The sequence below is a fragment of the Bombus pyrosoma genome, linkage group LG7 (genome assembly GCF_014825855.1).
Source record: "Bombus pyrosoma isolate SC7728 linkage group LG7, ASM1482585v1, whole genome shotgun sequence".
In the NCBI taxonomy this organism is placed as follows: Eukaryota; Metazoa; Arthropoda; class Insecta; order Hymenoptera; family Apidae; genus Bombus; species Bombus pyrosoma.
In genome coordinates this window covers 12,834,328-12,858,838 of record NC_057776.1, presented here as the reverse complement: position 1 = coordinate 12,858,838, position 24,511 = coordinate 12,834,328, and the positions used below count along the sequence as shown (strand labels likewise).

The window sequence follows — 24,511 nt, the reverse complement described above, 5'->3', positions numbered from 1 at the left end:
TAACCTGCGAAACGACGTGCGAGGCCAGGACGTCGTAAAAGAAAAAACCCTGGCCAGGACGTCGTAAAAGGATAAGCCCTGGGACTTGCAAAAATGCGCAAGTGCCTTCGATAATAAAAAAAATCGTTTGCCTATCAATAGAAAAGAAAACTTTCTCTTTCGGGGGCAACCTATATAAAGGGAAATGAGGAAAAGCTCGAGACAGTTACAGACGATTAATCGCAGTCAGTCAGTCAGAGTTACAATGTAGACGCAGTTACACCCGGAATCGCATGTCGCGAGTGGTGAGTATAATCGAGTCGAAGGCGAGCAAATGAAAAACAGTGCCAGTACGGTCCAGGTAACCAGGTAAGATTGTGAAATCCGTCTCATAATAGCAGTAAACTCGTTTTCAAGTCGATAAAAGTATTTCTTTGGTACCCTACACGTCCTAACGATAATCCCTGCAATAAAGAGAATTTCGTGCAAAGTAAGACCAAAGCAAAATCTAAGACTAAAGAAGTGGTATCAGTATCAAACAAAGTGCATACAAAATACATAATGGGAATTAACAGTTCTAATGCATCGCAAACAGTTTCCCTGATTAAGACAAAGAAACGAGTGTTGGAATTCTTATTCATTTAACTACCGCGTGTGCTTCTTCCTTGCTAGATTTAGAGCAATCGACGAGCCATTGTTACTAATTTGCTTTCTTTCTTCCTAAAATATTTCACAAGTAGAACATCTTTCTGTCAATTTTCTCGTATTGATCGCTCTTTTCTTTCACTCCCTTCGTTATCACAATGTAGTAAAAGTAATTCTATTACCGAGCTACGTATAAGCGTCAGTTAACTGATATTTTATCCTCCAATCTTATTACCGCGCCAATAATCGATCGTGCTTACATTTTTAGTATTGCAGCATTCTAGGAAAATCAAATATTCGTTGCAAATAAAATATTCGTTTCTACGAACGATGCAACATAAATTGAAATACGTCACCAAGAGATTAATAAATCAAATCTTCCAAGTGTCTACTCTCGAAAATAAATTTCGGCGTATTTCGAAAAAGAAGAATCATCGCAACGTCAGAAAACACAGCTTGTTTAAAATGGTAATCACGACTTCATGGTTCTTTCAATTAACTATCACATAGGTAGAGACAGAAAGTGGAGATAAGGAAGAAGACGTCCATAAATCGTTGAGCTCTGTGTGTTGACAAAACATGGGTTTTGCAAAATTCTGATTGACGCCATAGCACCTCGGATTACAGGAGAACGGGGTGTCCTCGACAACAGAACGTAACAAAGTTAAACAAGAACGCTATACTCGAGCGACCCAGCGCTCGATCAAAAGTGAAATCTCTCTGGTATGTACTTCATAGTGCTCCCTCGAGTTCGCGATTTTAGTTGGACTTCGTTAGCGTCCACAGACTAACGTTCGTCGATCGATCGACCAGCGCTCGATTTTTCTATCATAACACGCGTTTTCATCTCTTATTCTACTTTCTATATTATTAATATACAATGGATATTTTCTAATCGAGTATATTTTAATAGCATAATATCCAGAAAGTATCGTACTATTCTATGATATTTCTTGTAATAATTGAAAGAAAGGGAAAATCAAATAATTGTCAGTGAAATTAAAATATTATCGCTTTAATTGCTTGCAAATTCAATCTCTGGAGGATCTTTAAATTTATTTCTTCTTAAACCATCGTTAGATTTCACACAATGCCTTTCACTGGTGGAATCACGGAGTACTGAGGGAAGAAGATTTGTTCTCGTAAAGAGTTTTAGTTCACCTTTACGCCTGATAATTGGAATAAACGTGAATTAAGAGGAAGTGTGAATCTCGCTAAACCGTCGGTAAGCATCCGAGTTTAAAATATCGTCTCGACGAGATAAGTGGTGATTTGCTCGTTTGTTGGAAAGTTTTTCCTCGTTTCCGCGGATTTTTACACCATCGCTCTATAGACTTCGACCTGCTTTGAAACGCAGCGTCAATCTCCCTGTGCTCGATCGACAGCTCGAAGATCGTATGATGTAACTGTTAAACAACGCTGTGTATTTGAGAGTAAAACTCACGTGATAAACTCTCCAGAACATTTCTCGCCAACGGGCACTGCGTCTGGATCTAAAAATGTTCTTTATCTTCTGTACTGGAAATATTGACTGCTGGAGATCAATCTAGCGGTTTACTTCATCAATGGACGACAAGTATTCGATTCGTTGATGCATTTTTTTCTGACAAGAGTTACGTTGATTCGAAATATTTATGTACATTTGTCTACGTAATTTTATCTATTTATATAAATAATTATATCTATACTTTATAATAAGTACTGATTATTCGTCAACAACGAAGAACTTCAGTTTACTTGATACTTTCCATCCTTGTTTAAGATAACTTTCATCCAACATTCTCAAGAGCAATGATTTACGACGATTATAAAATGTACCTGCATCATTGTATTCGTTGCTTCAGTTATGTGCTGATTAATTATTTCCATTAATTAAATTTCGTATCACATGATTACAAAAATTTGACACCACGAAAATGAAGTGTGGAAGCTAAGAAGAAAACCATACCTGTGGAAAAGAATGTGCAAACTGCAAATATTTTTGCAACGCAATACACCAAACACCAAATATTTGATTTCACGTTGATCACATGGAGAAAACGCACTATAAATGCAGAATCGGGTCGCGAGGGTTAAAATCCTCGATGACACAATTTCATCTCGTGAATCTCCAGCTTCGTTCCACGACAACAGAGGTATCAATTTCACTTTCTAACTGGTCGGACACGCAGTTACATCGGCCCAATTAAGCATCTTAATCGAGATGAAGTATCATCACGGTCGTTATCCGAGGAACGCGCGTTTATTTGACAGCTCTTGGCCCGATTACCGGCACGTGACTCAATTCCAATGGAAAACACACGAGCCAAGCGTCGCGTTCACGTTTGATACGTTAGTAAGCGATAGACAGCGCAGCCGAGTTATCATAGTGTGTCGATCTTCTGTCAGACCGCGTTTTTCTTTTCGATACAACACGTAGCGTTATTCAGCTGCTCGACACGCTTGCGTGCTCCTGAGAAGCCGCGTATCATACCTTGCAAGTGGTATACGTCTCACCACCACCATGACAGGTCGCTCTCTATGGGGTTTCCCCGGTCTATCCTATAAAAACGCGTAGTTTCGTTTCGATCGAGATCGATTACATTCAGTGGAGTTCTTTTCTTTGATCTGCAACGGAGGATATTTAAAATTTTGAAACGTTGAGAATTCGAAAATTTGAATTTTTGAAAATTTGAAAGTGTGAAAGTTTGCGGTTAAAAAAATGTTAAGGTTTAAGAAGGAATTTGGAACTTTCGAAAATTACAAGTTCTAAACTTTGAACATTCGAAAATTCTTAATTTTAAATTTGGCTTTAAGACAAGAACGATCGGATGCAATGACTTCATAGTCGTCACAGGAAAATCGAGGTCAAAATGTCGTAGGTTATGGTCAATCGAGGGATTTTATATTTCGATGATATCACTATCTATGCTCACACACGTAATATAAAAAGATTGCAACACTCACAGTCTCATTGAGGCATTTATTTTTGAGCTAATTGATTCCATAGTGTTTGATGGATCGTACGTGATGGAAGATATTGTTACCATTTCTTATTTATACCGCGATTTCACAATGAGATTCAATTGAATAACGTTTAATACGAACTTAGGTGATTTCAAGATGTTGAGTCAAACAAAATACGACGTGATCGTGATAAATTTATATTTTCCAACTTAAATTTAAAATTCAAAATTAACCGTTTCAATCTACCAATCTCCCATCTCGAAAGAACACTCGTTTAATTATCCGCTCTAATTCACCCAAAGAACTTCGACTTTCAAATAATCACGTGCAACGATATCAACCTTTGTTCGAATTTTATAAAATCCTTTTCCACTTGGATAATTTCCACCTTCCAATATTATAAACTTGACATTTAAATTCTCACGCGTCGATGGAAGAATTCCAATTGTTGGTAAACTCCTCCTTACGACACTAATAGGCACGCGATATACGAGACATTCTATTTAGAAAATAAGAAAGGCCATGTGGTTAAATACCTATACTCTATCATTTCTTGTTCGCATGCCTGAGATAAGTTTACGTAATTTTGCGTAAGCAATACCGATAAACTGTTAACGCATAAGTACTTATACGTTTGTTGTCTCAGTGCTTTAGTTACGTGTAACAATACACGTTATCTGAAACTCGTCTTCAACATTTAACACGTTTCCTACGATATTATATGCCAAGAAAAATCTCGCACATCGGTTTGAATGAAAGAAACGGGAAGGTCTCACGTGACACGAATTAATTCACAGACGATCTGAGCGACGAGATGACGGCACTCAGCCCTGAACTAACGGTGAGACGACCGGTCTATCAACAGGACGAGCTTAATCACTTGTTCAAATACGCGAAGCCGAACGAAGCACGTAAGTATCGTACGCGGATTCCCAGCGAGCGAATCCAAGAATCATGGCGCCTCGCCAAGCCGCGATGCTTATTTACCATCAGGCGTCGCGTAATCACCGCGCAATACGCTGTGTTTCGTCTGATCAAAGGAATGAAAACTAACGATTTCTTATATAAACTTCGAATCGAAGAATCGAGTAAGGAATTATTTTTCGCGTTTCAATTGCAGTCGAACGTTTTCTTTCCTTATTGTGCAGCATAATTAATCGATTTTCATTATTATACGTTTACGATTAATACTATCTACGATTACCTAGGAATGTTATCGTGATTATCACGTGGAGAATTTAATCGTAGATATTCATGGTTGCAACAGAATCTGAATATATCGTGTTATTTGTGTTTGCTATATATATTTGTTATTGCAACGACTATCGTTAACAAGTAATATTTAGCTTTCACGCTTGCACTATTTTGGGAATAGATTTCTGTCGTAATAATAAATCTCTATACTAGCTTTCAAATCAATCTCTTTTCCTTCTAACGACACCCTGAAAACCTTAATTACTCCCCACTTATTCCATGATTAATTGACGGGTTCGGAGAAATAAACGAGACGAGGGACAAAATCATTAATTCAGGAAAACTAGGATTAAACTTTCAGATAAAAATCTCTATACTACTAGACATTCTATAATAATAAGAGTACAAAGATATGGCGCTTATTAATGATGGTCGATGTCACAGTTCTGAAGAACATCTCGATGAAATGCAGAAAGGTCAAGCCGATGATGATTCTGAAGAATACCATACCCCTTATCGGATGGTTGTCGACGTACAATTGGAAGACCGATTTACTGGGTGACATCATTGCTGGAATCACCGTGGCAGTGATGCATATTCCTCAAGGTACGATCGTTTGCAAAGAGGCCTTTTTATGTTTAATACAAATAAGAATAATAAATTCACTTTGAGATATGAATGAACTGATGCCAGTTGTCGAGAGATGTCTATTTATCCTGAAAATTTGAGGTCTTATGTTAAGAAAATTAGAAGTACAGTGTTTGGATCGTCTGTCCTGTCTCGTGTTTGAGTATCTTATTATGGGAGCTGAGTGTGTCAATGATATAAATCTAAAGAACAATATTAAAAATAGACAAATTTTGGTACATGTCCAGAGTGGAAAATTCTTTCAGAATAATTTCATATTATGTATTTTCGATAGTAGTTGGAGGAAAAAAAATCAAAAGATTTCATCGTCTATTTAGAAGAAGAAGATCGACAGTCCTATTACTCGATAAAATGTATTTTTTCTATACACTCGATCTTTACCGATCCAAGGGGCCAAAATGATTTTTCCCATAATCAACGCAATTACTTTTCAGGAATGGCGTACGCAATATTGGGCAACGTTCCACCAATAGTTGGTATCTACATGGCGTTCTTTCCTGTTCTTGTTTATCTCTTCCTCGGCACGTCAAGGCATAATTCAATGGGTAAATAGCAAACAAACATGATTCAGTAATTTTAAGACTCTCTTGATAATACTAAGGATGATTCTAAGTACGTAACGTGTTACGAAATACGGAAGCTTCACGACTGTTCTTCTTCCCCTCTTTTTGTTAACCATCGATTAGTAGTCACTTGCCAAAATTTTACCATTTTGTACAAGAGTTACGTGTACACGCCTTTGATATTAATGTTTCCTCCGAATGTTTTCTCATATTCGTCCAGAGGTTAATAAATTTAATCGCCGATTTCATAATTTCATAATTTCAAGGAAACAGTTTTCCGTGATTCTAAAACTGAATAGTCTTCGTAATTCGATGAAGCTTCCTAGTATCCGCTTCCTTCTAACTTTCATTTCGACTTCACTTTCCAACCTTGCTTAGACAGAATCGCCACGCAATTTTTCATGGCACTTGACTGCTTTTTCTCCTTATAATACCATCCCGTGTGTTATTATTACGTATGTTTATCAATATAGATAACGAAAGTTCGACTATTCGAGTCAATATATCTCATTAGAATAGATATACCTATGTACGTATACGTATACACGTAGAACTTTGTTCAAGTTATAATCAGTTTCAAAAGTTTCATTCTCAGAGGCTTTTCAAATATTTCACCATTAAGAAAAATACCTGTAAAATTATCAATACAATTTTCGAAACACCGCCATGCTGACCGTAGACCATTATTTTTACATACAATTTATATAATGCATTGACGTCTACTAATGTCTAAAAACATACAACGATGGAAGTTAAAAATTCACACAATTTAATAGTTAAAATAACCAATCTGTCGATGTCAAGGTACCTTCGCGCTGGTTTGTATGATGACCGGAAAAGTAGTCACGACCTACAGCTCTCAAGGACAACTGGCAAAGAACGCTACAACAGAAAACGAGCTATTATCCTCGACGAGTAATCGATATTCCCCCGTAGAAGTAGCCACCGCAGTCACTTTCGCCGTGGCCCTGATTCAGGTAATCTTTTACCGCCTCCTTACCGTTTTTCTTCAATCTACCAAATGTTTGGATCTACTGGAACATTCTATTTATTTTCCTGCATGTAGAATCTTCAAACATAAAGCTGTTAAAGGTAGCAAATTAACGATGAACAATTCCTTTTTTAATATCGTTTACTATATAAATGATATTACAGTTTTACAAATTTAGTAATTACTTCGTTAGATGTGTTATTTTTAGAAAATACATACAACTAGAGCTAGAAAAACCCAAATATAACTTTTAATTTTCTAATTAATATTTTTATTTCTTAATCTTTCAATTCTTTCTTAATCTTTAATTTTTCTCATTTATCTGATAATCTTTCAGTTAGTAATGTATTTATTGCGATTGGGAGTGATTGCATCGCTTCTAGCGGATAGTCTCGTAAGCGGGTTCACCACATCCGCGGCGGTTCACGTGTTCACGTCACAAGTGAAGGATCTACTAGGACTGAAAAACCTACCTAAACGCATAGGACCCTTCAAGTTGATCCTTGTGAGTATCGGATTCTTAACAGTGGGCGTAATTTCCTCGCCTGTTCTCTGAAAGCTTAAATTTTTGACAAAAAAGAATTTCTTCGATCCTCGACTCTTTTTTTGTATAAAATTCAAACCTTCGGAGAATAGTCGAAGAAATCGATTATATTAGATAAGTAAGCAATCTGGAAATTCGAAACGTTCTAAAGCAATCTCGCGTTATTGCAATTTTACGATTAAAGAGAAAAGTAATTTTCAATTCGTTTAATGTGTTATAAATATTCGCGAACTAAAGCGAAAATCGGAAACTGAAGTCGGATTATTTGTTTGTTGAGCGACATTTATAGGAGAAAATAGATTGTCGAACTAAGCGTAACTGATACGAGTGGAGACCTTTAGTTAATTGATCGAACTGCTTGAACCATCGACAGGTGTGTTGTCTACTTACTTTCTCCCAGAACGTAATATAGGAAGTTAGGTGAATTATGCGGAGAAAGATACAAACAAAATAACCTGCCAAGCTTAAATTAGAAAATTCTAGTAACATGAGAAATGCAAAAATGTTGAAGAAGAGAACGGAGAATCCTTTTTGTGGAAAATTAAGACTTTTAGAGAGCAATAGAAGGAATTAATTATACAGGAAAGCTTAGTATTCGTATTTATTCGTCGTAGTAGCTATCATAAATCTTTAAAAATGTATATAACACTCTACGTACAACCGTGATGAATATAATTGACGTCCGGCACGTGATGGTTTGCCAATTATGTAGTTGCTGGCCAGTTAATCTTTTCGCTTCCATAATTAATGATGCTGTTTGTTCTTACATACGTATATTTCAGTATACCGTTGGAGGAAATATTAATTAGCGTAACGAAATTCTTCCATGCGATAACAAAGTTTACCAGGCTACAGAATAGTCAAACAACTTCTTTTATTTCTCATCGTCGTAACATTGTCAGTCGTATTATCAAGTGTTTTCTTAATATGATGAAATCGTATTTTTCGAGACCTTGAAACAGTGAACCAGTTGAAAAATGTATGATTTTTAAGTGCAAAACAAGCACGAGGAACAATGAGGAATAATTAAAAAAATGTGTCTTATACAAAGCAAAGTGTTGAACTTCTTTTTTCGTGTAATAAAATTCGGCTAAAAAAAGATTTCTTTTTTCGCGTAAAATAAAAATGTATACCTCGTCAGCTGTCAATACACGAAAACCGTCGTTAAAAGATTTATGGACTATTCGATCCTTGAAATTCTCCTTCATATGAATTTACTTCTTTGTAAAGGATTAACGAGCCGTATCGGCAGACCTCAATTTCAAGTACGTGCAAACGAGAAAACCACTTATTATAGAATTTTATATCTTTCCTCTTCGGCAAACGTAACACGTATCTTAGAAGGAACAATAACTTCCTTGAGTGAATGAATATTTTATTCGTAATATTACTCACTTTTAACCTTGGTACTGTAATTGATTATGTTTAACAACGAATGTTAGAATTATAGTATTATTTTCATTTCGTAAAAAAATATTCATCTGAAGAGCAAAAGATGTTCCAAACTTTTGAACGGAAGCGTACATCAAATTAAACAAAACACAATGGTCGCGATAATCACATCAGAATGTCCAACACTTTACTTTGTTCTTCTCGTTTCCGGGTCTCTACTTCCTTCAAAGACACTCTTTGAGCCTGCAGCGTTTCCAATAGTTTGTTCCTGATGTCGTTAAAGAGGAAATAGCACGAGAATCAAAAAGTACCGGTCGTTAATATCATCTCGTCTCGTTTCCTTTCATACCAAATACGTCGAATACCGCATGCAACACGGTCGATTTTCTACTTTGTCGTTTTCAACACGGACTATGTCCATTTCAAAGAACTCGGTTCTTGTTTCTATCCGGAGACAGGTGAACGCATGAAATGCCAAATGAAATTCCAACAGTGACTTTCTAACAATTTCAATTGTTATCTCACTGAAAGAGAGAAACAAGTTCCGAGACATCCGGAATCCCACGGTTCTATCTTGGAAAATGGAAGACTTCTTGTGGAAAATTGTTGGGGAAGAAAAAGTAGATTTCAAGGCTTTGTTAACACTTTAATTTTCCACGTACGCCTGTACCTTAAATTAAATTTTCATGGAAAAAGTATAAGAACAAAATTAGAAGTTCCGGTCAAAAAGCTATTTCAAATTCAAATGTCGCGTATGAAACCGAAACTTTCTCAAAATTAAATAATCTTGTGCCACTTTGTAGGCAACCTAATTTGAATTTCTTCAAGTGGTTTTTCTTTTTGGTAAAACCAAGGAAACCGCAGAAACGAAGAAGAAACTGTTCCAATGACAAAAGACCTTCGCAATCTTCGTAACTTGTTGATCAATTTACACCTGGCAAAAGGATGTAAAACGTGCTGCTTTCGACGATTAGACTGTTGTTTCAGCAATACAGTTGCAAATAATAGAAACGAAGGAAATAACGTACGTTTAATGTAACAGTACTTTCACCGATTGTCTTTCACTTACATAAGAGGATTGAACTTTTGAAATATAACTGTATGATGGATAATGACACTTACGTAAGATGATCGCGTTTGTTTGTTTTATTTAGAAGACATTGTAACAAGATTTCGGTCTTAGGAAGCTCAGTATCTAATTATGGTTGTTTAATATCGTTCTAGAGTTACGTGGACTTCTTTAACAACTATCAATCTATCAATGGGATTGCCCTCCTGCTATCCTGTTCCATCATTTTGGTTCTTATTGTCAACAATGCGTTAAAGGTATTTTTCAAAGATGAGTTAAAACATTATTTCAACTAACAGCATAAAAACCTTAGAGATTATATTGAAATATTATAAATCTCAATAAAACTTAATTTCTTATACTTCATTTCAAGATTCTTCGATATTTAAAAAATTTCAGTTTTAATATTTTCTAAAAAAACAAAAAGAGCCAGGTAGCTGGAGTTACAATAAAAAATTGTATTTTATTTGCAGCCAAAGTTCGCGAAAATAAGTCCATTCCCAATCCCCATAGAAATGCTGGTGGTTGTGCTTGGGACTGTCCTCTCAATGTACCTGAACCTTACGGAAGTTCATGGGATCGCGGTAGTGGGTGACATACCAGTCGGGTAACCAAATTTCTCGAAACTGTATTATTCACGATAGTTGTGTCGTGTTTCATTGAGACAAAGCAACATCTTTATGATAACTTTCTCTTCGATTGCTTCCAGTTTGCCGTCTCCGACCTTACCACCATTGTCTTTGGTACCGAACATTTTATTAGATAGCTTCATCATTACTATGGTGTCCTATACTATATCCATGTCCATGGCGTTAATCTTCGCGCAGAAACTCGGTTACGAGGTGGATTCGAACCAGGAGCTAATGGCGCAGGTTTGAATATACATTTAAATTTGAAATTTCGAATGAAATTTGAATTAGAATTTTTGGTATATAACCCAAGCCTGAATTATGATATAGAAATATTCGATTGTATAACCATTAAATTAATCTTGAAATGCATTCGAGTACATCGCATGAAACAATAGCGTGTGTAGTCACACGATTAGAATCTGATGCATTGTTATTGACATTTTAATTAACCGAGGAATCAATTAAATAATTCATGTCGTAGACTTGACCTGATTCGTCAAAGTCAATCTCTTTTATCTATCGAAACTGACACCGCGACCGCTTTAGAATTATTATAGTGCGATAGCAATCAATGTCACGCTGTATGAAAGATAATGCAACTCATTTACATAAGAAACTAATTATCGTCATCCTCGATGATTTCTAGGGTGTCGGAAATCTAGTCGGATCCTTCTTCTCTTGCATGCCATTCACAGCTTCGCTCTCTAGGTCCCTAATCCAACAGACTGTCGGCGGACGAACTCAATTAGCTAGTCTAATATCCTGTGGAATTCTAATTAGCGTTCTACTGTGGATCGGCCCCTTCTTCGAGCCTCTGCCACGGGTAATTCACAAATATTCGAATCATTGTTAATTATATAGAATACAAAAATCTAATAAAAATCTGTACAACTTCGAAAATCGACAAATTCAATCGATTATACGTGTAAGTTTCAAGTAACTAATAAAAGATTATATTTCTATCTACAGTGTGTTCTAGCTAGCATCATCGTGGTGGCTTTAAAGGGGATGCTAATGAAAGTGACGGAATTTAAGAGGTTCTGGAAATTGGACAAAACGGATGGGGTTATCTGGACAGTGACATTCATATCAGTAATTCTGATGGACGTGGAATATGGTCTTCTAATTGGAATCGTGTTCTGCATCGGCAAATTAATCCTCTTTTCTATCCATCCTTACACCTGTTCACTCGCTCTAGTACCTGGTACTGAGCTTTATCTGGATACCAAGAGATATAAAGGCGTATGGAATAATGATAGTCTCTCTTTTCTTTTCTTTTCTTTTTTTTTTTATACATTCTTCTTATCGAGTTACGTTAAAATGGGAATCTATATCGATTAAAGCGGATTTTCTTTTTCGTATCGTGTATTTCTCGAGGCGGTACAGGCTGAAACGAGTCTGAGATAGATCTAACACGGAAGTCGTATTTTCAGACGGTAGAGCTGCCGGGTATAAGAATATTTCACTACTCAGGCAGCTTGAACTTCGCCTGTCGGCAACACTTCCGTGACGGGGTATATAAAATTGCTGGCCAGACGCCGAGAAAGAAACCTAATGGAGGATTCAAACACGACGAGTTGAAGGAAGTTAAGAAAGTAAGAGATGCGATATAGAATATCTTCCAGTATCTTACAATAGTATCCAGTATAATATAATGCTGTTAGTAAAATCATTATTTAAATCGACAAGAAGGAATATCAACGTTAACTATATCCTCATTACACCAGCCCGAAGAAACCATAAAACTGCCGACCCACTTTCGTAGAAAATTAATTTCCTTGTCATTGTGCACAGCTGAGAACCCTGATACTGGACCTGAGCGCGGTGAGTCACATGGACCTGGCGGGCGCAACGACCCTGGGAAACCTGATCAACGAGTACTGTGAAATCGATATACCGGTGTACATCGCCGGGTGTTCCGGTGAGTAAAATCGCGTCGCGGAACCGCATGACCAAACCGGAAGCAATGTTAGACCCGATCGATACGCAACGATTTGAACACATTGTAGGACCTGTGTACGAGATGATGAGAAAGTGCAACCTGTTGGAATACAAAGGTGGCCTGTTCGCCGCGTTCCCCACCGTGGCAGATGCCGTGCATTTTGCAAGGTCTAACACCGAGCCAGCATGGAGTTCGCCGATATACGACGACGCAACTGTCGTCAGGCTCTGATTGCGAATACTAATCGCGACTACATGCGGCGAAGTTCATTCATGATTCCCAGGGAAAAATTTCTCAATCAACGTGATCGACTGACAATTTAACTGCCATGTTATTTCTAAACATATGCATTTGACTGTTTGATGAGAGGAACAGTGGAAATGTAAAGTTGTGAGATGTTGAGGGATTGTAGATATAACTTTGAAGAAGAGATGATTATGTTAGGATTAAATTGTGTATGTAGATAGTGTTTGCTAATGAAGAATATGTCGAAATCAGTTCGAACAAATTGCTCAAGAAAGAATATTGTGAAGGTTGAATGTGCTCATCTTGCTTGATTCATTACAAATTGTATAAACAATCCTGTACTATACTATATTTTTAAAAGATATTAAAGTCACACTACCTCGTTGTAGTAAATAAAACTTAGAATTGGGTGTGAAAATTGAATGATATATAAATATCATGATATACAAATACGTACAGTATTTTTGTAATAACAAGTAATGTTTTGTGTATTATAAAATTATGAAACAAATAATATTTATAGACACACTTCTAGAATGCCTATTTATGATATTTCTCTAAATATTTAGTATGTTTAGTATAAATATATAGCCTGAAACTACTTAAAATCATCATAATTCGCGCCACAGTAGAGCGCACGTGAGAAAGCACGTCTCAGCGCATGCGCAAATAACGTCGCGTGATCCACGTCTAAATAAAAGCTTGTTTATGTGAATCAACCGGCAAGTCACTGTCACTTTTTTAAAATGAGTGCATGGATACAATATATCAAATCCATCCCGACGCACATAGTAAGTTTACAAATTAATCTCACAAAAGTAATGTTACGACTTTTTAAAAGTGCATAACATTTGTGTTAGGTTATGTTATTTTACTAACAACAGGTGTTTATATATATTTACACAAATTCGTACGTTTCCTGATTAAACAATTTTCTTTTCAGGACTATGATGGCCAGGCGCGAGCAGAAAAATTATCAAGAGTCATTATAACACTGTTCGGGGTTGGACATTATACATCAAATATTGATGTTCAATTCAACTTTATAAGGTTACTTACATATGCCTTATTTATGTTTGCAGGTGGTTGGATTAATTTGGGGATATGTTATTCAGCAATTTTCACAAACAATGTACATATTAGGAGCAGGATTTGTACTGGCAGTTTTAATTACAGTTCCACCGTGGCCTATGTACCGCCGTAAACCTTTAGACTGGCAAAAACCACAATCTGAAGTTACAGTTAAGCAAAAAAAGAAGAAATAGTTTGCTGTCATGTTTAATTATACTTAACAATATTTTGTTACAAAGTGTTACATGATAATACTTGTTGGTTCAAGGCAAAAATACATGTTTCGAACATCACTTTCCATTGTAAAACCTGTACTTATGAATGTATTAATTTATGAGAAAGACTGTAATAAGAAGAAGTACTACTTATAGCGAATGTATCATGATTATATTAATATCCTAAAAGATTCTTAATTCAAATAAAAGAATGTTACAAGATTGTCAAATATTCGATGTTCAAATCGACTCGATCTTTGATTCTCGAAGGCGAGAACGTTTAAAATAAAACGGCGTGGATTTATATTGCGGAAAGAAACACGACGAACATTTCGTAATTCCAACCCGTCGATTTTCTCGTTCGATTGCGATAGCCTCGTAACACAGTGACGCCCTTGAGACATTTTACTTCAATCTCGTTTCGAATTCCGCGCGAGCAGAAACGCGGTCAGACTTATACATGCCGCGTGACTCGGTTTCTCCTTTAAAACTGTTACAACAATGCCGGCTAACTGTTGCATACTATTACACGACTAGAAATGCGTTTCCTAACCAATACCGTTGACACATAGAGTATTGTCGACACTACGGAAAAGTTGCCTGACTCTCATTACTATATTCCATTTAACTGATCAACGACACGATCTGTAGCACGAACTATGATAATTTCAATTGCAACCTCTTTCTGTCCTAACGATACGCAAATTCGATAGAGGGGATGGTCAGCAATGTGAAGGAATCCGAAGATGCAAAGTCTTAAATTCATTTTTTCGTTATGTATAATTTATAGAATTTTTTATAAGCATTAATATAACTTAAGAATCAATATAAGTATATGTGTATGTATATATTCGTGTATAATTGGCTTTTGAAATCTTATACTCGAAACGCAATATATCAGATACCATTGAATTTCAATGGAGAAATTCTCACTTGAAAGCATTAGAAAGTACAATGCACGTAACGTTTGTGCACGTTATATCCGTAAAGTGATAAACCAAAGAAATTGCACAACAATTAAGAAAGTTATAATGTTATAGATACTGATTTATATCAATGATTACAGTAATATCTTACTAATTCGAAGTGAAATTAATATATCGAACGCTGTTTTCACGCGGAAATAAATTATTTAACGGCCATTGTTTTGTAATTTTATAAATTCGTTGGTTAAACTAAAATTTTGACTCACACGAAGAAGGCTATGACTACAAAGTCTTATCTTCATTGATGTTTCTTTTATTTCCATGCTTAAAACACAAATTGACAACAAATGATACACAATTTTATGAACTTGAACATAGATACTTATAAATACAACTTACATACGTAGATATTACATTAAATTTTGTTCATTGTACTGTTTACAAATTCGTTAAAGTTGGCGCTGCTAAGAAACTACCACTACAGTTTTCACACGAATAATAACAATTGCCAACGTGTTAGTCAAGATCTATGACTATACCGTAGTTTGATTGCGTGGAAGTACCAGCTTACTTTATATTTGTTTAAAATGAGTTCTTGGATGCAATATATTAAATCCGTCCCAACGCATATGGTAAGTTAATTTATTAATATATGTAACTGTCTTTAGTTTTTGTTTTCTTCTTTGTTTAGGTTATGTGTCACCATATGTCAAAATTCAGTCAGATAATTCCTCTATATTTCTTTGAATAAAATTTTTTTTCAGGATTATGATGGTCAAGCTCGGGCAGAAAAATTATCAAGGCTCATCATAACACTTTTTGGAGTAAAGTATTGTATTTAAAAATATTACGCTGTACAGAATATACTCAAGATTACAAATGTTTTTTTTACAGATAGTTGGATTAATATGGGGATATGTTATTCAACAATTTTCACAAACAATTTATATCCTTGGTGCAGGATTGGTGATGGCTGCTCTAATCACAGTTCCTCCATGGCCCATGTATCGTCGTAAACCTTTAGATTGGCAGAAGCCACAGTCTGGAGTTACCACCAAGTTAAAAAAGAAAAAATAGTCTACCCCAGCTGTACTTAATAAGATGTTATTCTTGTAAAAAATGCCAGTACTTGATAAGGATTTACAGCGCAAAAATACTTTGTATATCATTTTATAACTAAGCAATGTATTTATGACTGTGAAAGCAATGGATGAAAGTAATGGATGTGACAAATGCAGATTGAATCAATATTTTTTACTTCATCAGCAGTGTAGAATATATAGACTAATGTATATAATTCAAATTATATCGTACTATGTAAAGATAGTGCTCGTACCATCAGATTGCATTTACTTTTGTATCTATATATCAAAATAAGAATAAAACTCATTGTTTAATAAACTCATTGGCAAAATAATTTATATGAAAATTTAATAATGCCACATGTTGTCTCATGGCATAACAATATTGTTAGCAATGCTTATCTTTGGAAAGTAACGTTTTTTGCGAAACACGAAGATCTATATCCTCGCTGGGTTGCAATGTATAAAATATCGGACTCAGGATTTCCTTTCCGTCTCAAATCATGATTATATAATATGCAATAATCAAAAGGAAGAAATCTCGTAACAAGGTTGATTCAGTACAAAATGCTCGATAAAGACTGTTGATCGATCGATGTTGTCTTAATTTCGATTTCAATAAATCGGACGAACAATTAACCAGCCGTTTATGATTATATCGCACACCACAAACCACACGTTGGATCTGTTCCAACGTTTGACTTTCATCGGACACGTTTCTCATTTTCTCTCGTCACACATTAACCGAAGCATATTTCCCTCAAAATCGGACTGGCGACGTGACTTTCTCGAGACAGAAGAGGTAGAAGCGTTTTGGAATACGGTGGGGATGATTGCAAGCAGATTCTTACGTAAGCGGACAACGATCACAGCCACATCGAAAATACAAAATGTGCCGTAACGCCCGTTACTGTTTTCTTTCTCCTGGTCTTTTTTTGTTTATGCTCTAATCCTGTCCCTTTCGTCATCGTCGTACGACGCGCCTCGTCGTTATGTATTGTCCATCGCTACGAAACTGGAATACAATGTTATGCAACGAAAAGGATTTTGTTGTAAGCCTTTTGCAAATCTACCTTCTTTTTATCGAAACGTGCACTAGCCCAAAACGAGAAAATAAAGAATTATATCTTGAGCAATGTTGCTAAGAAGCAAAATCCTTTCGCAACATGAATCACTGATAATCCACGATGTTACAATCGCAATTTGTATTAATCTTTAAGTGCAGATCACTCGTTTTTAAGAGGTGTTTTAACTTATTAATTTCAATTTATTGCTATAAAATAATGCAGAAGTTTAGAAACTCCTAACATCATTTGATCTCCTCTACTACTAGCTAAACCATTTCTTTCAACATGCGTCTCTCCTTTTTGTCAAAATTATGCCGTATTAACTTAATTTATTCCAGATCATTTTATAATATATGGTCGTTTTGCAAGACACATTTGGGAGGATTCTTGTGTAATCTCGAATACTCCGAACCTTCTCAAAATCATCACGATCTTCGATCCTTTTCTCGCTTTCGCAGCTCGTAAGATACGGTTCGTATTCCAGGTGGAGAATTACGAAACGCTTTCTCCCTGTATGATGGATATTTTAAGTATGCGAGCTACACCACTTCCTACAACACTGGCTGGGTCGACGCGGTGCACACACGAAAAAAAAAAAAAAAGGATGCAACAGGCATTACATCGACGCGGATCGAGGTTACCTTGCTCTTAACACTGACTCCTTTCGCAAAACAACCGAGGCCACCTTGGCTAGAAAGCGAGTCAATCACTTGGGCGTATTTCACCGGAAATGCCGAATCTGAAATTAAGGAATTGCATCTTTTTTGCATTCTATACGATGTGGCGGAGGCAAGAGTTTTCACATAACTAAGCTAATTGGTGGCAACTAAACGAATTTTTCGAAGATTTAACGTGGATACTAATGTACAATTATTAGGTACACACTCGCTCAAAACTCTTCGGACAATTATTACAAGTTTGTATAAAAACTGGTACTGGTTAGGTAACCGTTAAAACATACGAAGAATTTATTTTGAAATTTTAAATACAACAAAAAGGTCAGATAATATATTAATAAATTTACTAAAAAAAAATGCATGTAATTTAAAGTTCGCAATTTACTTCAGAAGTTTTATTGAGAATAAAAAAAAGTGTTCTAAGATTTTTGAACCGGAGTGCGTAATAAATGATAGTTGCCAAAATCGTGATTTTCCACGTTGTTGACCGAGTTAATAGGTCGTTTATCGAATGCTTTGATCAAACCGATAATGTATTTTCTAACGTGAAATTAGCAGATGTATCTGTCGTAACTTTAATGCAAATTACATACTTGAGTTTCATATACATTGTATAAATAGTGTCAATGGCACGTCTGTCAAATAAGACAATCAAACAGTAAAGGAATTGGGATCAATAAAGGTAGAATGTTGCAACTGCGTGCGGGAAGTTGCATATTGCATCTAATTTTTATCCACGCCGTTTACACTCGATTAACGCAGAGAAAAGGGAAAGAAAATTCGTGACTGCGATCGTTTTGCGCTAAAGGAACTCATAGAAGAGTAAAAATGTTTCGTGGAAAGTGGCACTGAAGGATTTTCTAATCTGCACTATCGTCATTAAATATTGAACGGAGAATGGGAACAGATAAACCGAATTATCAGCTGGAAGAGAAAAGTTTTTCAACTTTACAGCGATAGGAACGAAATAAAGTTTGTAATTTATTCACGATCAGGCGCCAGGTGTTATTTGCCGAAGAAAAAGGGGACAGATTGATAACAATGTCCGCTATTAGACGTCTCCTATAATATAATTTTCCTGTTCCACTTCCAACGAGTTCCGGTCGACTGGCGTTGAGTTTGATTCGCGATACCACAATTAATAAGCAATAAACTGGTATACAATGTCTCTTGCGTACATTAAGGCCGGTATGATTATATCATCGACCATGCTGAACCAGAGAAAAATTTTCTGTTATGTCAATTACACGACTTTTGGGCTTGTTACGATGTTTCGACGCTATTTTGGTTATACGTAGGTGAATTTCTCTTTCTCGCAAAAACTACGAGAATATATTAATGGATAGATTAATTGATGTATCTTGATAGAAAGTGCCGTTACTTAATGATTAAAAGTCTTAGAAGTATTTATTTGTTTATGTCTGATTCAGATACAACAGAAGACATAAAATTTTGTAAACGTTTTGGGTGAAATCGATCACGTAATGTAAAAATTCCGCCAGCGCCTTCAGTCAGTTACGCAGTAACGAATGATATATCTTCGACATAATTTTTTCCATTTTAAAGCACAATTTACAGCCAACGTTTATGTAACACATACATAAACAACAATTAAGAATTCTCTTTGGCGATTCATCCGGTCGAAAGCATTTACGTATCTTATCCGGTATTCCTACCTCCCGTACTCTTTTATAATCGCCTCATTAGAATAATTTTATAATTCGTATTATACCATCCTAATTTAAATTCGTGTAACATCAATTCGAGTCTTTGCGTAGAAACGATTAATTTTCAATGGTATCAGAAATATCCGCTTTGTCTTCTAAAATACGAACCAGTTTCTCCTTTCTGTCATTTCTGACAATAAAATTCACAAATGTTCACACTATCACCAAGTTTCAATAAATATAACGGAACACTTAAAATTCCATCCACTCTTCATTTCCAATGGCCATCGAACTTTCCTTTACGAAATTCAACTATCGCACATATGCTCACAGGAAATTCATGAAAATTTGGCAAAATTTACTTTCCACCACCATCTGATTCAACACGTTTCATCCATAATTCAGAAAACGCGGGAAACGCGCACTCGCGCTATTTCTACGATCGTCTACGTAACGGTGAAACGACTAACGGATTGACTCTTCCAATGAATTAATATCGTAATTACAGACAGGCTTTTGCCATTTCTCGGTCCTAAGTAAATTATATCGAACGAAGCTGGACACGTAGCGTACGCAGTGTGTTGTTACGCAGGCTTGGAGAACGCTTGGAACGGACGTAACCAGAGAGTCGGCCGCTTCCTATCTTTTACGTAACCGTAAAGTCGAGCGACTTTGACTCTCCCACCCTGTGGCTTTTCACCGGGTGGTTTTGGCCACCTCGGTTGGTCCTTTATAAGCACACATCCCCGGCCGTTCAAAGCCAGAAACGTATCGACATCGGTAAAACATTGGTCTCAGGTGTGATCGACGTATAATCGAGCTTCAGTTCGTCTCATTCGATTTTTCCCCTTTCTATCGTTTCTTTCTTTTTCTGCGACCGCGTAGTTTCGTGGGCTCGTCACGTCGAGCAGGAAAATTGTAGTCATTTAAAAAAGAAGAACAGACAGCCGAGCAGGATGCGCTCCCAGACCATCGTTGTGAGTAGAACCTTCGGCCAAGCTTCGTGTGAAGGGTGAACTACCCCTGTGAATCGACGAATACAGTGATTTCGAACGATGTGCTATAAACTTGTAGAATTATACGAAAATTCTTTGTGAACGTTTTAGGAATTGATTCTGGTATCAATTACTTTGTGGATTATTTTCCTGGTAATTTTGTTTATGGCTTCGTTTGGAATCCGTACGAAATTTTGTGGAGATCAAGGTTTCTGATCATATACGTAAATTAGATTAGCATCTTTCTTGGTTTCTGCTTCTTTGTATATTTGTTTTGTCATTTTACCGATTGTTGTAATGTCGGCCAGTCAGATAATTTTATAATGGTAGTAGGTAAATTCATTTCGATAAACGTTTAATCAAAATTAGAACTGCAAACACTTTCACCCTGTAAAGACATGATTGCACGAAGCATGTAGGATGAGTAGTGAAACTTCGAAAAAAAGAGCAAAAAAAGTAACGTCGCGCATATAAATGACACGATACGCCGTGTCACGGTGCACTTTTCGCCTTATGGGCAAATCACAAATTCACATTCGTGTTGCAGCTAATCGTGTTCGGAATACTAGCCGTGGCCTTGTCTTCGCCAGTACCAGGCTACCATGGGTAAGTTGTCAAAATGTTTGAACGTTTCGTATGACTATTTTCACCTAGTATTATCTTCAAAAATAAAAATACAAATTTTTAAACACAATATTAAGATTCGTTATTCTGTTTCTTCTTTTAAGTTGTTCTCTTAAATAACGAAGTACTATCACGTAGAATTTACATATTTTATTATTGTATTTGTATTAAAATCTATAGTTAGTATATTAAAAAAGAAGACAGTCAACTCGTTCGGAAGAAAATCAAACGTATGATTTCAGTTCGCACCAGCACGTCCGTATCCATGTGCCTTATCACGTGCATACGGTTCATCATCATCACGTGAAGAAGATACCAGTGCATCACGTAGAGAAGGTGCCCGTCCCTGTTCCAATTCCTATCCATCACGTGCAAAAGGTGCCCGTTCCAGTGCCAATCCATCACGTCGAAAAGGTGCACGTACCTGTTCCAATCGTCGAAAAGGTACCTGTACCCATCCCTGTTCACGAAGAAAAGAAGTGGTGGTAATGGGAGCGCTTCGCTCTTCGGCTTTAAGTATTTAGGTAATTATTATTTCGCTTTTCGGTATTTAGGTAATTAAAGCAAAGAATTTCTCCCTTGTGTCAACGATATTGAAACAATCAAAATTGCGGTTAGAACGTAATTAACGATTGACAGAGATTTAACTATTTTCATAGCGGAGGGTAAAGAATTTTATTCTCATATTACGGAAATCAGACATATTTTGAATATTCAAAGAAAAATTGAAACGAGTACAAGTGCATAAAAAGTTTCGGTGAAAAACTTTCGTGAACGTAAGAAATTCTTGAACGACAGAAAAACACGATTGAATGGAAAATAACCAAAAGCACGTAGAATCGAGAGAAAAATTACGAGTAAAGATTTCTTGTCACTTTGTTGCAGATTCTAAAATAAGGGCGTTCGAGTTGCTAATAGAATTTCACGACACTCCATTTTTATTCTTGCGCAACCAAATCGTTCCCGGAAGTACGCAGAAGCTACGAGAAGGGAATAGTACAAAATGTAACTCGAATTGCCTGCATCATTAGTCGTTTAAGTCTGTAATATATGTAGAACTAATATCACTTGGTATGCACATGTGTGTACTTAGGTTAACAATATTTGTACATACTGTATCATGTTACTTTATTTTTTATACAATACACGTGTTTGTCAAATATCAAATGTACATTTTTTCAAATACCTAAGATCTTGCGTTTTATGTTACAGTTAACATTATTCGCTAACTTTCTTTAATGGTATTTTATTAACACAACGTAAGTTTGCAACAACGGTCAACCATTATAATACAATAACAATGTAACAACGTTAACGTTAAGAAGTCTTAGAAAGATATCGTACAAACTCTATAAAACTAGAGAAACTGTACGAGTTTCACCACTCTTCCACGTGATCGTGACCACCATCATCTTCTTCGTGTTTTATGTGAATCTTCTTCACATGCGTATGATGGTGTTTGTGAATCAATTCTGGCACGTGAATGACGAAATGCGTGCTGCGGAGAACGAAACGTTATCGAATATAATGGTCCAGTGTAAAGTGTAAACGATAATTAAATTAAATCGATTGGTAAATAATTACTGTTCGTGATGACCGCCAGGGGAAGGCATCGAAGCTACGAGGACGATTGAAACGACGAGGACAAGAAGGAAGGCCTGAAAAATAAATATAATTAAATACAATAACATATCAAAATACCTGAGAGGGAAAGAAAGTTCACAGAAACGATATAAATAACGCGACTTTAAATGAAAGGTTAATACTACGCAAAATATTTCACGAGTCCGTAAGAGAGTAAATTAATTACGTTAGATTAAGAGCTCTGGTGAAAGTATCTAATGTACGATCAGATCGCGTCGTTAAATGGTGAAATTATCGTGTCGTTGAGGCACGCCTCTTATTGTTCCTTTTATCGTTAAAGCCATTCTTCCTAACGACTTGCTGCTTCCATAGAAAACACGTGCGCGTTTAACTGAAGTATGAATTTAAAAGATACCATGAACATTACTATGAATAAATATTTCATAACTATTTCACGGCTACGTGTATGTATGTATGGTATGTTTTCGAAGAATACGAAATGTACAGTTTTCTTCTTCTCTCTTTTACAAATTTGTCTGTGAAGAAGTTAAGCAAAAATCACGAGGATGTTCGATCGAAACATTCAACAAATGTCCAATCGTTCTATTAAATAATTTTTTAAACTAAAAGAACACGACACCGCGTTTCGAAGGTCAGCTAATTTTTGGATTTCACTCGGCGTTATTTTTGACAGACGCGTAATTTTTTGTCGAAGTAAATCAAGGTCACCGAAGAGGATCGAGGTGATTAACACCCACTTGCGCTCGGAGTTTCGCCATTTTCTGCCTCGAGTCTGATTGCTGCAACGTTGAAATCCGAGTGTATTCCAAGACTGTTGCTCTTCGGGTACTAAAAGCTGGAATCCTGGCAAGCCTTATAAACGGAAGCATAATCAGTGAACGGTACAGGAACGAGCAAAATAGTTCCTGCGTGCACCCCACCCAACCCTCTATTCGCTCTCACTTGAGATTATATGAAATTTCACGTGCCCCTTCTATCATTGTCGTAGACACCGACTTGTTTCTCGTGTGAAAGATATCGCCCCAGTAGTGTGAGTGTAGTAGAACACTGATTTAAGAAAAAAGAGACAAATGTAATCGAGATGTAGCAAGGAAAAGTAACTTTATTTACTACGGAAGAAAGAAGTTTCGCGAATAATTCGAGATACAAATCGTTTAAGAAGAGATTGGAGTATTCCTCTTATCTAATAATCTCTGCTTGTTAAGGAGAAAGCAAACATTGTAAATAATTATAAATACAAGCGATTTAAAAAGAGATCAGAGTGTACTTTATCTAATAATATTCTTTTAAAAGGAGGGACATTTTAAATTAAAAGGAGACATATTCGTCTCTCATAGGCAATGTACTGATACAAACTTGAGAAATATAAAAATTATTGAATTGCGAACGACTTTACATAATCGTATTTGCGAAACAGGCCTTTTACAATGTTTTCTATTACCGTAACTTCTATTGTAATCAATTGCGTTGCTTGCTCTAACAGCTTAGCGAGCAACGACTCCTCAAATGCTTTACTATCGACATTACGCTAATTTACGAGCTTACAGACGTCCGTTTCACCAGGAAACGTTGCGCGTAATCGAATATCTCGAATCCTATTATTACTTCTTCTTCAATGGCCCATTTACGTTCATTGATACGTATTTAAACAGCCGATTGAATTAATAGAAAGTTGCAACCGATCTCGTTCGCCTATACTGTTTCGCGATTACGATTTCCAGGGAAGAAAGAAACGAAAGAGAAGGAACGGTGAAATGGCCCTTCGAAAGTGTTCGATCTTTCTGGAACTCG

The 24,511-nt window shown here is 36.2% G+C and overlaps 5 protein-coding genes across 8 annotated transcripts; 4 read left to right on the top strand and 1 right to left on the bottom strand.

The window, feature by feature from the left end:
* Positions 1 to 1,563: 1,563 nt before the first annotated feature.
* Positions 1,564 to 13,209, top strand: LOC122569495 (solute carrier family 26 member 10-like). 4 transcript variants are annotated; one of them, XM_043730630.1, is made up of 14 exons: positions 1,564 to 1,849; positions 4,368 to 4,481; positions 5,209 to 5,370; positions 5,847 to 5,957; positions 6,780 to 6,952; positions 7,304 to 7,471; positions 10,127 to 10,228; positions 10,445 to 10,578; positions 10,681 to 10,843; positions 11,250 to 11,426; positions 11,573 to 11,845; positions 12,037 to 12,198; positions 12,398 to 12,524; positions 12,613 to 13,209. In XM_043730630.1, exons 2-14 carry the CDS (start codon positions 4,385 to 4,387, stop codon positions 12,774 to 12,776), a joined length of 2,013 nt encoding a protein of 670 aa, XP_043586565.1. In that variant the 5' UTR covers positions 1,564 to 1,849; positions 4,368 to 4,384; the 3' UTR covers positions 12,777 to 13,209. The 4 variants fall into 4 exon arrangements, 3 of the variants coding, with proteins under 3 accessions (XP_043586565.1, XP_043586563.1, XP_043586564.1); XM_043730628.1 differs by lacking the exon at positions 1,564 to 1,849 and adding an exon at positions 1,891 to 2,759; XM_043730629.1 differs by lacking the exon at positions 1,564 to 1,849 and adding an exon at positions 2,792 to 3,134.
* Positions 13,210 to 13,429: 220 nt separating this feature from the next.
* LOC122569500 (signal peptidase complex subunit 1-like) lies at positions 13,430 to 14,237 on the top strand. The gene is made up of 3 exons (XM_043730640.1): positions 13,430 to 13,582; positions 13,735 to 13,794; positions 13,874 to 14,237. Exons 1-3 carry the CDS (start codon positions 13,538 to 13,540, stop codon positions 14,054 to 14,056), a joined length of 288 nt encoding a protein of 95 aa, XP_043586575.1. The 5' UTR covers positions 13,430 to 13,537; the 3' UTR covers positions 14,057 to 14,237.
* Positions 14,238 to 15,474: 1,237 nt separating this feature from the next.
* Positions 15,475 to 16,404, top strand: LOC122569501 (signal peptidase complex subunit 1-like). The gene is made up of 3 exons (XM_043730641.1): positions 15,475 to 15,635; positions 15,768 to 15,827; positions 15,898 to 16,404. Exons 1-3 carry the CDS (start codon positions 15,591 to 15,593, stop codon positions 16,078 to 16,080), a joined length of 288 nt encoding a protein of 95 aa, XP_043586576.1. The 5' UTR covers positions 15,475 to 15,590; the 3' UTR covers positions 16,081 to 16,404.
* Positions 16,405 to 20,289: 3,885 nt separating this feature from the next.
* LOC122569077 (uncharacterized histidine-rich protein DDB_G0274557-like) lies at positions 20,290 to 22,135 on the top strand. Its single transcript, XM_043729557.1, has 4 exons — positions 20,290 to 20,473; positions 21,039 to 21,097; positions 21,358 to 21,639; positions 22,001 to 22,135. Exons 1-3 carry the CDS (start codon positions 20,453 to 20,455, stop codon positions 21,602 to 21,604), a joined length of 327 nt encoding a protein of 108 aa, XP_043585492.1. The 5' UTR covers positions 20,290 to 20,452; the 3' UTR covers positions 21,605 to 21,639; positions 22,001 to 22,135.
* Positions 22,136 to 22,472: 337 nt separating this feature from the next.
* On the bottom strand, positions 22,473 to 23,518 carry LOC122569106. Its single transcript, XM_043729636.1, has 3 exons — positions 23,458 to 23,518; positions 22,700 to 22,773; positions 22,473 to 22,613 (listed from the first exon to the last, which is right to left on the bottom strand). Exons 1-3 carry the CDS (start codon positions 23,476 to 23,478, stop codon positions 22,493 to 22,495), a joined length of 216 nt encoding a protein of 71 aa, XP_043585571.1. The 5' UTR covers positions 23,479 to 23,518; the 3' UTR covers positions 22,473 to 22,492.
* Between the last annotated feature and the right edge of the window lie 993 nt (positions 23,519 to 24,511).

Bases quoted from the DNA above. Each gene is read 5' to 3' on its own strand.
- LOC122569077 (XM_043729557.1), top strand. From the start codon at position 20,453: ATGCGCTCCCAGACCATCGTT. The intron at 20,474-21,038 runs GTGAGTAGAACC...TTCGTGTTGCAG, and splicing joins TGCGCTCCCAGACCATCGTT to CTAATCGTGTTCGGAATACT. The intron at 21,098-21,357 runs GTAAGTTGTCAA...GTATGATTTCAG, and splicing joins CCAGTACCAGGCTACCATGG to TTCGCACCAGCACGTCCGTA.
- LOC122569501 (XM_043730641.1), top strand. From the start codon at position 15,591: ATGAGTTCTTGGATGCAATATATTAAATCCGTCCCAACGCATATG. The intron at 15,636-15,767 runs GTAAGTTAATTT...ATTTTTTTTCAG, and splicing joins AATCCGTCCCAACGCATATG to GATTATGATGGTCAAGCTCG. The intron at 15,828-15,897 runs GTAAAGTATTGT...TTTTTTTTACAG, and splicing joins TCATCATAACACTTTTTGGA to ATAGTTGGATTAATATGGGG.
- LOC122569495 (XM_043730628.1), top strand. From the start codon at position 2,675: ATGCAGAATCGGGTCGCGAGGGTTAAAATCCTCGATGACACAATTTCA. The intron at 5,371-5,846 runs GTACGATCGTTT...ATTACTTTTCAG, and splicing joins AGTGATGCATATTCCTCAAG to GAATGGCGTACGCAATATTG. The intron at 10,844-11,249 runs GTTTGAATATAC...GATGATTTCTAG, and splicing joins ACCAGGAGCTAATGGCGCAG to GGTGTCGGAAATCTAGTCGG.
- LOC122569500 (XM_043730640.1), top strand. From the start codon at position 13,538: ATGAGTGCATGGATACAATATATCAAATCCATCCCGACGCACATA. The intron at 13,583-13,734 runs GTAAGTTTACAA...TTTTCTTTTCAG, and splicing joins AATCCATCCCGACGCACATA to GACTATGATGGCCAGGCGCG. The intron at 13,795-13,873 runs GTTGGACATTAT...TTATGTTTGCAG, and splicing joins TCATTATAACACTGTTCGGG to GTGGTTGGATTAATTTGGGG.
- LOC122569106 (XM_043729636.1), bottom strand. From the start codon at position 23,478: ATGGCGAAACTCCGAGCGCAA. The intron at 22,774-23,457 runs GTGGGTGTTAAT...TTTATTTTTCAG, and splicing joins TGGCGAAACTCCGAGCGCAA to GCCTTCCTTCTTGTCCTCGT. The intron at 22,614-22,699 runs GTAATTATTTAC...CGTTCTCCGCAG, and splicing joins CCTGGCGGTCATCACGAACA to CACGCATTTCGTCATTCACG.